Consider the following 15,386-nt stretch of genomic DNA (forward strand, 5'->3'; position numbering starts at 1 on the left):
CTCTATTGTGTTTTTTTTTTTTCATTTTGACACTTGACTTTATTGGCTAGCACAGTTGAAAAATATTACCTCAAGGTACATATAACAAACTAGATAAAAGTATATTTTCAAATGAATCATGATGTTAATTTTTCAGCTTTATTGACCAAAAATGCAAAGGTTTTGATAAAATGTAGTAAATTTCTATCATCTCTGAGTCAGTTTTATTTGCTAAGTAATTAATATAAATCCAAAATCCATTGGAACTCTACATTTACCAATTTATTACATATATTTTAAAACTATGTTTCTAAGTTGTAGAAGTATATAGATATGTAAATTCTTTTGAGATTATGCACAGCCTGGTGGGCTGCAGTCCATGGGGTCGCTAGGAGTCGGACACGAGGTCGCTCAGTCATGTCCGACTCTTTGTGACCCCATGGACTGTAGCTACCAGGCTCCTCCGTCCATGGGATTCTCCAGGCAGGAGTACTGGAGTGAGTTGCCATTTCCTTCTCCAGGAGATCTTCCTGACCCAGGGACTGAACCCGGATCTCCCGCATTGTAGGTAGACGCTTTACCATCTGAGCCACCAGGGAAGCCCGCACGTATCAATTTTGGCAATAATATTACATAATGATTGGAATATTTCCAAGCATTTGTTTTCAAACTACTCTTTTATTAGCACAAGATTTGTTATAAAGTAGTCACTTTCTCATTCATCATAAATGAACTGGTGATACCAAGTATCAGGTAAAGATGTTGAGCATCCTGACATGTGGCGGTCACGTAGTGCAACCTCAATCAAAACATTGATTTTTAATAAGTTCTAAGTTATTTCTCACTGCTGTTGCTGCTGCTGCTGCTAAGTCGCTTCAGTCGTGTCCGACTCTGCGCGACCCCATAGATGGCAGCCCACCAGGCTCCCCTGTCCCTGGGATTCTCCAGGCAAGAACACTGGAGTGGGTTGCCATGTCCTTCTCCAGTGCATAAAAGTGAAAAGTGAAAGTGAATTTGCTCAATTGTGTCCAACTCCTAGCGACCCCATGGACTGCAGCCCACCAGGCTCCTTTGTCCATGGGATTTTCCAGGCAAGAGTACTGGAGTGGGGTGCCATTGCCTTCTCACTGCTAGAGTGAATAAATGTCAGCTTAAATGGTTTTTTTTCTCCCCCCACCTCAAAGATAGTCTCATGTCCCTTCCCTAACCCTACACTCAACTGTGGGATAAGTTGCACATTAGGCCACCGTGATTATCAGTGGGATATTTGACCAATCAGTTCCCAAAGGAAAAATGGATACTGATGATTTGGAGTAAGAGTTGACAGCATGTTCTTAAAGGGCCAGACAATATTTTAGGCATTGAGGGCCATATGGTCTCTATCACAGCTATTCAACTCTGCTGATGTAACCTGGAGACACCATAGACGATATGTAAAAAAGAAAGAAAAATTAAAAAGGAAATTTTTTTTAAAAATTAGAAGTTTTATTTCAGTAAAATTTTACATATGGACACTGACTTTGATTTTTATATAATTTTCATATGGCATAAAATATTGCCCTGCTTTGGATTTCTTTTCAACTGTTTAAAACAAATTTTAAATAGCTTATGGTCCATCCCAGAAAAAGGAACAAGATGAATTTTTCTCAGCTCTTAGCTTGCAGATCCCTTACTTAGATGATAATGAACTGGTAGAGAATCTCAACCTGACATTCCACAGGAAGGTACATTATTCCAGTAGACTGTCAGATTATAAGGGTGTTTGCATTTATTGTCCCTTAAGAAACACTAAATATGAAAATTTAATAGCAAAGACTTTCTTCCCTCTCTGACATAATATTAACTGATAGAACTTCTAATATAAGGAGTGAAAGTGTTAGTCACTCAGTCGTGTCCAACTCTTTTGTGACCCCACAGACTATAGCCCACCAGGCTCCTCTGTCCATGGAATTCTCCAGGCAAGAATGCTGGAGTGGGTAGCCACTCCCTTCTCCAGAGGATCTTCCTGATCCAGGGATTGAACCCAGGTCTCCTGCATTGCAGGCAGATTCTTTACTGTCTGAGTCACCAGGAGGTGGGCTTACAAATTATTTGAGGCTGGATCATCAGTAGCTGCAATGTCAGTAAGAGCCACAGTGCTTTTCTGCATGATCTTGTTCTCATTTGATTTTTTTTTAAGTTAACTTTATCTTGGAAACACTGACATAACCAAAGCAGTGGAAAATAAACTTGTCTGGGGTCCACTGGCTAAATTCTGTGACTCCTTCCTGGGTTTCTGTGGGTCCTGACACACGAGGGAGCATGTGTTCAGTGACGTTCTAGAAAGTCAGAGGAGCCATTAACTGCTGCTAACAGCACAGCATTTTGGAGGCAGGTCTCCAAGTTTGCTTCTCCTCAATTGCCAGCAAGAGAGGCAACTGGCAGATCTTTCACCTGACTACTGAACTCTCTCTCTCGTTCTTCCGTCATCCAAAATCAGTTGTCTCTCCTGTGATCAGTTGCACATACGGTTTCAAAATTCTCATTTACATTTAGGCCGAGCAGTGCGCAAAATCATGCAAAAAGATAAATCTGTGGAATGACTTGATCCTGTTGTGCACCTCCCAGCCATCCAGCCCCAAGTCAGGGGATCTCTCAGCCGCAGCAGTGCAAAAAGAGGATGAGGGCCAGGCATTTCCTGCCAAGGTAAAATCTGTCCTGCCACATAACTCACCGTGGCTCCATCCCCAAGGACATCTTGTGTATGTCTATGCTTCATCCTAGACTCAGTGCTTCACAACTAGCCTTGCCCTCTCCCTCTGTTTAGGGTGGGTACAGGGTTGAGTTAGGAGGCCTGAAACAAGATGGCAAGATAAGCATAAACAGGAGGAGAAATCCAAGAAAAAAAGCCAGGTTGGGCTTGCATCTAAACTCCACTCCTCATTATAGATGGAAATAGACACTTAGTGAGCACCTGCTCTGTGTTGGAAACTTAAAGTCTTTTGGTTGTTAAAATAAACAAGAGATGAAGGAACAAAAAGTGTCTCTTATTTAGCTGATGCACAGCAGGAAAGAAAGCAATTAAAGAGACAAGGGTATTTTTTTTAATAGGGCTTTGTTTCTCATTTTACGCAAGAGATCTCGTTGACTTTGTTGAACTCTCGATTCCATGACAGCAGCAAACTGCACACATGCTCAGGTGTTTGATGTGAGTGCTTCAAGCAACGTGGTAGTCTACACTCAGCCTGAAACAGTGTGCTGTGTCCTGGTTGTGACTCCGGAAAGCAGGGCGTCAGTTCTGTTTTCCGGAAAGCAAAGAGGTCACAGTTGCTTCTGAGCCATGAGTTGCAAAACCACCAAGTGGAAGAGACGAGCAACTCTTTAACTGTGGTTCTCTGAGCTGTTATTGGAATGTGGTCATTTGTCGGACAACTTAAACAATAATCAGAAAAGACGTGTTTCTAACGTAGCTTCCTTGTGTGTTTGTCTTTCCTTGTGATTCAGGAGAAAGGATGCTGGTTTCTTATCCTACAAAGATCACCTGCCCATCAGCCAGGTGGTGGTTGGAGATACCGACCGGCAAGGCTCAGAAGCCAAACTGAGTGTGGGTCCCCTGCGCTGCCAAGGAGACAGTAAGTGTGCCTGCAGTGGTGGCTTGCACTTTCTTATCAATTTTAAATAGTGTTTCCTGGCAAATCAGAGGTTGGCAGAAAAACAGATTGCTCTTTGGTATAAACAGAGCCAAATAGAGGGCTAAGTAGACCTTAATACATGGAGGAGGGTGACAGCTAAAATATCCCCAGTATTGGAGCCTAGATCTGGGCATAAAGCGTGGACGTTCATCTTTCTTGTATATTTGTAGGTAACGACTGTGACTACCTAAGTTTATGGTGATATAAGCAGCAAAGCTAATAGCATAAGCAGCACTCAACAGCTGTGATTCCACTGAGTGCTGCTGTTAATGCCATTAGCATGACTATTTATATCACCATAAACTCAGTTTATGGTGATATAAATAGTCACATTATGGCTTAATGTATCATTGTAAACTCGGATTATGGTCATATAAAGTTTGACATTATTGCTATCAAGTTTCATCATCATCAGAGCTTGATGGTCCCTTGTAAGCCAAAGAGTGTTTCTGTAACTACATCTTGCTTTCGAGTTTCGGCACCACAGAAAGGAATTTGGGGCTGCAGGAAGTCAGGGAGTGAGAGCAGTGATCCCACCTAATTAAGGGTACCATCAGGATTTTATGCTCGGTGATACCCTTCAGTGTGCTTTATGTGCAGTCAGAGGGAGATGATGACAGGTTGCTATGGGGATTCTGCGATGAGCATCCTGGGTCTCATTTCCCCTCTTCTTGTTGGCACACGTGATTTGGGCAACCCTTCCGGGAGTTCTGTGCTTTTGTGATTGTGTGCAGGGCTTCAGGAGACCTGGATTCTGTTCCCTGGGTAACTGACTTGGTGGAGACCTCAGGCAGATCCCTCTTTTTCTCAGCTGTGGTGCTGAGAATACCACCCACATCCCAACTTCTCCTGAGGAGGCCATAAAGATTTTAGTGCCCGGATCTGGAGTCCTCCTAGCGAAGCATTCTGTGAGATGGACTGTAATTACCGCTTCCATAAATAAAGGGAAAATTAGACCTACTCAATATAATGAATTCTTGCATCCACTCAAGGAAGTGTCCTAAGGAATGTAACGATGCATGCTCAGCTGCTTACTGCTTAGTACATTGAGGCTGTCGGCAATTAAACCACACGATGTACCAGATACAAAGGAGAGATGGAGCCTGTTCTGATTTTTCTCTTTTTACATACGGAAAATGAATGCACTATCCTTAAAATTAAGTTGGTCAAAAGAACTTTATCATGCATTTACTAGACAATAATACTTCTTTTGTCAAGTCAACTTTAACAGAACTGTATGATAAGAAATTAGTTTCAACTGCTTAAGAAAAAGATATTGACATAAAATAATAATATAGATGCATTTTAAACATATTTTGAGAGATGGATTATAGTGTCATGCTCAAAATAGGCAGGTTCTCATGTGTTGTCCAGTGAAAATCAGTTTCTTTTCGTCATAATTACTCATTAATATATAAAGATATTCTCACTTATCAGTTCTAATCATGAAGTTAGCTTTGAACTAGATAAGGGGTTCCCCTTAAGTAATGAATTAGCTCAATATAGTTATGAAATCCAGCTTCTGCAGATTTTTGTTACCATTCTTAAAGAAAAGATCCCAGCTACATTAAATAGTATATGTGGGAGTATATTAACAGTTTATAGCTAATATTAGCATGTTTGCTCATACTAAATCAGTCCTCAGGAAGAATTTATTAAGTGTCTGCTATTTATCTAGCACTTTACTAGGTATTCTGTGAATTTAAAAAAAAAAGTCATGTTTTGTGAAAAGCACATACAAAAGTATTGGAAAACACAAAATGTTTGATAATTTAATAGATTTGTGATATAAAAGTATTGCAGCTGATGCTGAAGAAAGAAGTGATACATGTTTCAGGAAGACTTTATATTTAAAAGGGGAAATAGCAGAAGTCTGGTGGTCAGTGTTCATTTGTATTTTTCTCCCAAGGCTGTTGCTCTTAGAAACATTCTTAGGACGGCTGATAGACAAAGAGCTGTCCTGCCCACTGACACTGTATGGCCTCCAGCTTCTTGGAGGACTGCAGCTTCATCAGTACTTCTAAATCCTTCTTTTACCTGATATTTCATGCAAACAAAAGCACAGTGAATCTTTAACTGCAATTATGTGGAATATTTTTGTGTCCAAGAGAGAGAAGTCTTTGGTTTTTGCAGGCAACTGGCGATATTCCATACCTCGTACCTGAACTGCCAAGTAGCAGTTAGCAGTTTTGATGCCCACCTTCCTTTTCAGAATGTTCTAACGTGGACCCAGTAATGACAAAGTGCCCACATCATAGCATTTCCCAGGTTTTACTCATGTGAGGTTTCCTTGGATAGAGCCCCCTGTGAGCTGGGTAAGGTAAATACTAGCCTTTCTGTTTTACAAATGAACAAAATATTTCTTTGAAAATGTCATTTAAGCAACAAACTTCTGTGCCCCCTCACAGCCTCCGTGAGGCTCCCAGAGGAAAGACAGAGCAGAGGATATACACAGCTTCCTCTGCACAAGGTCCGGCTTGTTTCCTCGTCTCCATTCACGTCTCTAAGTCTACGGCAGAAATTAAATTGTTTTAAATATATGTCATCTGGGTCTCTCCCCGCTCGCATCCAGTTACCAATACTGCGCGAATGTCAGGGGAATTAAATTCTAATTTGTACAACTTGAAAAGTGACATCGTACATATATCCTCTTGTTTGTAGAGATTAACTCTGTGTCATTTACTGAAGTCTGTGCAAAGCTACAGTTTAAAAAACCAAATCTGCTGCTGAGGAATGTCTTTCTCTATTTGAGGACTTGAATGATGACAGCCCTCAGAAGCTCTGTCTTGAATTAGGTCTGGTTCTATGCCCCCAGCCTTAGAGAATGAAACAATTTTTGTGGGCTCTGACCAACCGTTTCGGCAGCTTCAGTTGATTTCATCATGCCTGCTGAGTTTCATTTTTACTTTGATTCATCTGAACTCATAGACCCATATAATCAAAATGCTAAGAAAAATCAGTGAATTCCAGAATCTGCTGCATTTCCCATATAGCACTGTAAAATGCTGATGCCCTCAGACTTTGGCGTCTTCTTATTCGAACACATTTAAATGGAAACCTCAAATCTAAATGAAACTGAAAGTGTGACTGAGGACAGATGGTTAGCTAAGATAAAAAGTAGCGTAAAATTACAAATCTCCCCCTACCCTAAATCGCACAGACTCACCTAGGAGAAACAATGGAGCTATCTATTTAGAGGATCGAAAGGGCTGATAGAATAGAAATTGTTTTCAAATTTAATATATAATTATTCTTGCAGGAGGTTGCTGAGCTTCTATGGAATTGGTTCAAAAACAAATTATGTCAGGTTTGGGAGGTAGAAATCCTTTTTGTAACTATATATAGAGACTATAATTAATTGTAGAAGGAAAGTACTTGCTAGATAATTGTCTTATTCTCAACCATATGAGGCAAAGAGTCCTCATATCTCCTATAGGGATACAGGGACTTTAAACAATTAATTAAGAGCAAGTTTATTACAAAAGCAAGTGTTTTGAATACACTTGGGTAGAAACAGTCAGGAGAACGTGTTACTCAAGGACCTCTGCGTGCCAAGTCATTTCAGTCGTGTCTGACTCTTTGCAACCCTACGGACTATAACCCACTAAGCTCCTCTGTCCACGGAATTCTCCAGGCAAGAATACTGGAGTAGGTTGCCGTTTCCTCCTCCAGGGCATCTTCCCAAAACAGGGATCAAACCTGCATCTCTTGTGTCTCCTGCCTTGGCAGACAGGTTCTTTACCACTATCGCCACCTGGGAAGCCCCAAGGACCTCTGAGTCCAGGCCAGAAACCCACCTTGCTGTCAGCATGGCAGGCAGAGCGCTGTAGTCACGGTGGATGTTTAAGATGTCAGTTCAGGTTCTTAGAGCTGCAGAAGTGATTCTGAGAGGCCAAGAAGCAAAGGTAAGGCAGACACCATCCTATTTAAGGACACTCCGAGGCCAGAGACAACAAAAGAAATAAAGATGATGATGGAGCTTTATCCAAATGACAGAGGACACATGTTCTTTGGGAATGCAATCCTGTGTGCCAGAGATGTGTAAAGGCCACCCTCTACTGTAAGATGTTTATAAACCAGGGCCTTCCCTGGCCATTAACCTTGCCAAGAAGGACAGAGCAAGGACTGTATCTAACATGTCGTTTCTCCAAAGATAAGACACTTCAGTGGGGGGTTCAAATGAGTATCATTCCCCGTAAGAGGGCCCCAGGGGCTCAAACAGGCCCTTGTCTCTGCTGTTTCACGCTTGGAAGAGACAAGAAAGGGAAAGGGCCCAGCCTGCGGGTGATGCTGGTGGTTTAGTCGCTAAGTCATGTAGTTGCAACACCATGGACTGTAGCCCACCAGGCTCCTCTGTCCCTGGGATTCTCTAGACAAGAATCCTGGAGCTGGTAGCCATTTCCTACTCCAGGGCAATCTTCCCAACCCAAGGATCGAACCTGCATCTCCTGCATTAGCAGCTGGATTCTTTACCACTGAGCCATCAGGAAGCCCCTTAGGCAGGCTGTGACAAGCACTTTATATTCGTTTTCTCCTGATTCTTCCAACATCCTCTATGTGATGATATCCTTGTGTTTTGTACCAGGGAGAAAATAGACTTATTGCGTGGTTTGCCAATAAGAGCTGGAGCCAGGAGATCTGTGTGGTTCCAGAGCAAATTCCAGAATGGATCACACTGGATCGCTCTCGTAACTGTGTCCTCAGAAGATGCTCCAAGCTCTTTTCCTTTCCCCATTTCTTCCCATGAGATGTAGCTGTATGTCCTTGGGTCAAGTACATCTAAAAGCACAAACACAGAATCAGCAACATTCTAGCGGTGGAAGACACTTAGAGATCAGACAGTGCAAATCTCTTGAGTTTCCAGACATGGGAACTTGGCTTCAGGGAGGTTAAGTGATCGAGCCAGGGGCTCGCAGCTTGTTTATGGCAGAGCACGTGGAGAGAGTTCGACAAGAGCCTTCATCTTTAATAATTTCCAGTGGCCAAGATGCATCCTGAGATCCAAACAGAGAGCTTTGACCTGGAATCCTGACCCCGGGCCCCTGCCCACCAACAGCCAAGCGGAGTACTAAGGTGGTGCTGAGCACTTCCTCTTGCCCTACTGTGGGATCAGCCGACTGAAGAGCTGACAGAAAGCTCAGCGTCAGAGACAGAAAGTTAGTGACTTCAAGGTTTTTGTGTTTTGTTCTTACTTCTGGTTCTAGAAGTTTTTTAGCTGATAGTATCCAACAAGGGGCTTCCCTTCTAGCTCAGTTGGTAAAGAATCTGCCTGCAATGCAGGACACCTGGGTTCGATTCATGGGTTGGGAAGATCCCCTGGAGAAGGAAATGGCAACCCAGTCCAGGATTCTTGCCTGGAGAATCCAAGGGACAGAAGAGCCTGGCAGGCTATAGTCTGTGGGGTCGCAATAGTCAGACACGACTTAGCAACTAAACCACCACCACCATCCAACGAGGGGGTTAAAAAAAAAGAGAACAGTTGTGTGTAGAAACCATTAACTCCTATTATTTTTTTTCTTAATGTCCCAGCCTCTGCTGCCATTGCCACTGGCGACTACTGTCCGAGAAGCAGAAGTGGCACTAAGAACTAGCAGAAAGAGTGAAATTTTTAGGATCAAAACCTAGGCTGATTCCCATGAAAGGACTGAACCCTCTGGGCATGTCTGAGGGCAGCGCCAATGACAAAGGTGGCAGATGCAGAAAGAGGGAAGCTTCTCTCTGGTCTCCAGACTCAGGAGTGATTTTAAACGTTTAGAAGTGGACAGAGCCCCAGGGAAGTGTCAGCTTTCATATTATTTGGCCACTTAGCTTGAACTGCAAACCCACTGTGGAAATGAGCAGTGAAATCAGTTACAGTTTGGGGAGGAAAAAAGGTATTTCTATTTGATAATGTTGTTGTTAAGTCGCTCAGTCAGGTCTGACTCCTTGCCACCCTATGAACTGCAGCACACCAGGCTTCCCTGTCTTTCCCTATCTCCCAGAATGTTCTTAGACTCTTGTCCATCAAGTCGGTGATGCCATCCAACCATCTCATCCTCTGTTGTCCCCTTCTGTCCTCCTGCTTTCAATCTTTCCCAGCATCAGGGTCTTTTCCAATGAGTCAGCTTTTCACATCAGGTGGCCAAAGTATCAGAGCTTCAGAATCAGTCCTTCCAGTGAATATTCACAATTGATTTCCTTTAGGATAATAGATGTGATGATATCTGATAATGGATGTGGTATTTGTGTGCATGTGGCTGCCTTTCCAACCCTGCTTGTGTTCAGAGGAATCACCCTTCCCCCAGAGGAGATCTGCCAGGCTGAGCAAGTCTCCTCCTTTCTGAACTTGTCACAGGATCCCAGAGGCAGGAGGGACATTGTTCTGTGAATTGAATCCCCACAACTGGGTTCCTCTGCTGAACTTTCCAAGCCATCTCTCTAATCTTCTTACAGAAGAGTGTTAGGCCTGCTCCACTGGTTCTAAGAATTCCTGATGTGGAACATGCTTGGAATCAAGAAAATTACTAGGTGAAATGGTTCCTTATCTGTCCAGTATCTACTCCTGGAATTTAATTCAACCAAACAGGCTTTACTGAGGCAAGTGGGACATGGCTCCCGTCCCGGATGGGTTTATGTTTCTGTTGGTTTGTTTTTTAAAGTTTTATTTTCTACTGGGGTGTAGCCAATTAACCAAGTTGTGATAGTTTCAGGTGAATGGTGAAGGGACTCAACCATACATATCCATTCTCCCCTAAACGTCCCTCCCATCCAGGCTGCCACATAACACTAAGCAGAGTTCTATGTTCGTACAGTAGGTCCTTGTTGGTTATAGCTTATGTTTTATCGAGGGTGACAAGTCTGATGAAGTGGAAATTTGGATGGAAACGTGGATTCTTAGTGGAAGTTTGAAAAAGTTTGGAGGTCTTGAGTATCACTGCTTCCCAAACGTTAATGTGCTCAGAAATCACCCGGGGATCTTGGGAAAATGCAGATTTCAATTCAGGAAGTCTGGGCCAGGACTAGAGGTGCCACTGTGACTGCCACTGGTTAGTGGTCCGCACTCTGAGTAGCAGCATTGGAGAGCAGCAGCAGCACGTTGGATAGAGGAGATGTGGGCATTCTACACACCTGTCTCCCCATCCCGGCTCCCTCCCTCAGCAGCCATGTGCTTTGAACCAGTTCCTTAACCTCTCTGAGCTTCTACTTCCTGCTCACAACCTTCTCTCAGCTGCAAATGAGAAAAATCACAGCTGCATCGCTGCAGTGGCTCTTTTAAGCTGAAATTCCCTGCAGCTTTGCACGTGGTCAGCGTTCTCTGACTGTCATCCCCTCCATTGTTATTACATTCATTCATTGTGGGAAGAGTGACAAGCCTGCTAACAAGAAAGCTCTGCCCACCTCCCTATCCTACATCCCACTGTCTTTGTCCTCAATTCTTCCCTGCTTTTGGAGAAAATCTACCTTTTCTCCTAGCTGAGGGTTGGCACCCAGTGAGTAGCCTCATTCCTGACTTGGAATTAGTGACCACAACCCCTGCTTGGAGCTCAGCTTCCAAAGTGATATCCGTCCGTGCAAAGAACCCGCTTTCCTTCTCTCTCATCGCCCTTGCTGGCAGCAAATGGAAGCCACCCCCTTAGCTTGCTGCCTTCTTCAGAAACTACCCTTGGAAAACCAGGGGGACTCTAGCAAAACACACAAAGAGCCCAAGAACACGCAGGGCGCTCACTGTTCCCAACGACAACCACAAAAGGAGCCTTTCATCCAAGCAGGGAGTCAGTTAACCTTTTCTATAAAAGATTCACAGGAAGTATTCTAGGCTTTGGGACCACACAGGCTATTAGAACCACTCAGCCCTGCAGTGTGAAAGCTGTTGTTGACAATATGTAAACAGATGCACGTGGATGATTAGAACAAAATGTGACTTAGAAAGGAAACAGGCTGGATTTGGCCTGAAGGCCATAGTTTGCTGAACCTCTGACCCAGATTGTAAATTTTTTTTTTTTTATAATTTGGGGAAAAAAATGCACAGGACTTGAAAAATACGTGGAATTATGGCAGAATTTTTTTAATCTAGATTTTATCTGGTTTTCAAGCTCAATCACAGTAACCTGCCAATTCACCCACTGATCAGCTTGAGTCGGGATTCCCCTCACCTTTACGTCCTCATCTTTCTCCATGCAGACTTGGATTTCAGCCTTGATTATGTGGTAACTTCTATACATATACTCAGCATTGATCAAAGACATCGTGTGAATGTTCAGTCGCTCAGTTGTGTCTGACTCTTTGTGACCCCATGGACCACAGCATGTCAGGCCTCCCTGTCCATCACCAACTCCCAGAGTTCACCCAGACTCATGTCCATCGAGTCAGTGATGCCATCCAACCATCTCATCCTCTGCGTCCCCTCCTCCTCCCACCTTCAATCTTTCCCAGCATCAGGGTCTTTTCCAATGAGTCAGCTCTGTACATGAGGTGGCCAAAGTACTGGAGTTTCAGCTTTAGCATCAGTCCTTCCAATGAACACTCAGGACTGATCTCCTTTAGGATGGACTGGTTGGACCTCCTTGCAGTCCAAGGGACTCTCAAGAGTCTTCTCCAACACTACAGTTCAAAACCATCAATTCTTCGGTGCTCAGCTTTCTTTACAGTCCAGCTCTCACAGCCATACATGACTACTGGAAAAATCATAGCCTTGACTAGATGGACCTTTGTTGGCAAAGTAATGTCTCTGCTTTTTAACATGCTGTCTAGGTTGGTCATAACTCTCCTGGAGTGTAGTGAAGTAGAAACTGCATTTCTTGCTTTCAAGGAGCCTACAAAAACACAGGCCCTCCAGAGTGAAGTTCATATTCACCATCGTAATGCACCTATTATCCAGGGGGTCTTTTCAAAGCTGTAATTCAGATTGTAGCACTTTATGACTTCTACACTTCGCTCTTAAGATGCCAACCCTTACCACGGCTGACCTGTCCCACCCTCCGGTCATCCCCAGTTCATCCATTCCAGCCCCACTGGTCTCATATCTCCAATGTGCTTTGCTTGTTGCCACCTCAAGAACTTGTCCCTGCTGGTTTCCTCTGCCTGGAAATTTCTCCTTGTCGAGCCTCACCTGGGCTACAGGTCTCAGCTGCGATATTAACTCTTCCGAGACTGTCTTCCCTTCCCACTCGGTTAACAGTGACCCACACCTTGCCACTCTCCATAGAACTGACCCCATTCTGAAATTCTCTCTGTGAAGCTACAACAGGACTCTTAACACCAAATGCCTGGCATCAGCATAGATTTCACAGCCCCTAAGAAATCTGCCTTTTCTTCAGACCCCAAGGGCAAGTATAGAGGGGATTCCCAGGCCACCTGTTCTTATGACCAACTGACTACAAATTTAGGGGTTCCCACCATTTCTTTGGGCTCCCCACTAGTGGCACTAGTGGCAAAGGAACCCATCTGCCAATGCGGGAGATGTAACAGATGCAGGTTCGATTCCTGGGTCAAGAAGATCCCCTGGAGGAAGGCACAGCAACCCACTCCAGTATTCTTGCCTGGAGAATCCCATGGACAGAGGAGCCTGGTGGGCTATGGTCCATAGGATTACAAAGAGTCGAACACAGCTGAAGCAACTTAGCATGTATGCACTATCTCCTCAGGCCAAAGGTTTACTACAATGACTCAGTGAAGTCAGGAAAGTACAGCGCTTCAGATCGATGTTTTATTATAGGAGATACAAATCAGGACTGGCTGAATGGACAGATGCATGGGGTGAGTTCTGGGAGGGCTGAAAATGCAGAGTCCCTGTGTCTTCTCCTCATGGAGTGGGGACTGTCACCCTCCAGCATATCAGTGTGGGTCACTAACCAGAGAAGCTCACCTGAGCTTCGGATGTCCAGATTTATTACCGGGGTTTCATTATGTTGGCAAAGGAAATGGCAGCCCACTCCAGCTTTTCTTGCCTGAAAAATTCCATGGACAGAGGACGCTGGCAGGGTCAGTCCATGGAGTCGAAAAGAATCGGATGCAACTGAGCACCCATACTGTAGGCTTGGATCAGTAAGTCATTGGCCGCATGAATGAACTCAGTCTCCGTCTTCCCTTCCTTCTCTGTCCTAGAGATGGCGCTGAAACATGGTGGTTCAAAGCTCGGAGCCTCTAATCCCATGGTTGCTCTTCCAGGCAGGGCCATTCTCCATCTTAAAAGGATCTGAGGGCCCACCACGAGTAACAAAGACAGTCCCGTCAATCAGGAAGTTCCCAGGGTCTAGAAGCTCTAGGAACTTGGGACAAAGACCAGATAAATTATCCGTTACCCAACCAGTTCTCTCCACTGTGTGCTTGCAGGATTATTGTCCTCACTCCCAGGAGTAGGCGGAGACTCAGGCAGAGTCTGTACCCCCTGCCGGGATGGCGTCTGCCATAGCCAGCCGCTGAACTGCGTGTCCTCAATGAGTGTCTGCACGCATGCTCGGTCGCTTCAGTCCTGTCCGGCTCTGTGCAACCACGTGGACTGTAGCCCGCCACGCTCCTCTGTCCATGGGATTCTTCAGGCAAGAGTATTGCAGTGGGCTGCTGTGCCCTTCTTCAGGGGTTCTTCCCAACCCGGGGATCGAATCTCAGTCTCTTGTGTCTCCTGCATTGGCAGGCAGGTTCTTTACCTCTAGGGTCACCTGGGAGGCCCATGAGTGGTTAAATAAAAGATTCAAATAACCATTTCAGACTAACAGTGGAGGCAGTGCCACCAGGCATTCCATGATAATTGCAGAAAACTTGCAGAGACAATAATTGCTACAGAGGTCCAGGAGAGGAACCACCGCTTGATTTATATGCACAACTCTTTTTAACCTCAACAAGGCTTTTGCACATTTATTCATCTTAACTAAATGAAAACTTTTATTCTTTTGTACTTTGAAAATCCCTTGGATCCGATGATTATCTTCAAATTAAGGATTAAAAAAAAAAACTCTTTTGCTAAGTTTCTATATTTTCTCTGGCATGTCTAAATTAAGATGCACGTGAAGCATTAAATTTATAGAACTCATTGTTTAATCTAAATTAGATTAACCCCCCTGGCTCTTCAGAGATCCAAGCACACTGTTCCACACTTTTGTTTACCCGTGTCTCAAGGTTATTACTGACAAAATTACAATTAGTCAGTACTTCAAATCTATTGTTAGGGTGCTAAGCTGTGAGCTATAAACTACCTCACTCTGGCATAATTAAAACTGTGTTCCAGTTCACCTATTTTATGATACCTACTTGGCTTTTCATAAAGCTTCTTTTCACAATCTGAGCTACATTCAGACCTTGCAAACTCAGGAACTTTATTGAAGAAAACTTTTAATAAAGCCTCTTTTTGTAGTTTGCTGATAGATCCAGAGCAGCAATCTGGGTTTAAAAACGACGCCTATACTAAACTATGGCAACTCTTATGTAACATGGCATTAATATCATTAAAATGAATTCTAATTCAAAACTCACCGTGTGTACATACATAAAACAGTACATTTTAATTTGTATCTACCTATTGGCAAAGCAAAGTCTCATTATATGAGAGTAAACTAACAGACAATATGAGTTAAACATAAAATTGGACTTAAAGGAAAGATATACCAAGGTAAGCAGGTGTGCTCGGTCGTGTCCGACTCTTTGCAGTCCCATAGACTGTAGCCCTCCAGGCTCCCCTGTCTATGGAAATTTCCAGGCAAGAATACTGGAGTAGGTTGCCTTTCCCTCCTTCAGGGGAGTTTCCCAATCCAGGGATCAAAC

General features: G+C 43.8%; 1 protein-coding gene across 1 annotated transcript in view; it reads left to right on the forward strand.

The window, feature by feature from the left end:
• Positions 1-15,386, forward strand: part of CNTNAP2 (contactin associated protein 2) — a 2,336,063-nt gene that overhangs the window by 1,912,023 nt on the left and 408,654 nt on the right. The window contains exon 16 of the mRNA XM_069588655.1: positions 3,463-3,590. Within this exon, the coding sequence (XP_069444756.1) occupies positions 3,463-3,590 (128 nt within the window). The remainder of the gene's footprint in view (positions 1-3,462; positions 3,591-15,386) is intronic.

This window comes from Ovis canadensis, chromosome 4 (assembly GCF_042477335.2).
Source record: "Ovis canadensis isolate MfBH-ARS-UI-01 breed Bighorn chromosome 4, ARS-UI_OviCan_v2, whole genome shotgun sequence".
NCBI classification, from domain to species: Eukaryota; Metazoa; Chordata; class Mammalia; order Artiodactyla; family Bovidae; genus Ovis; species Ovis canadensis.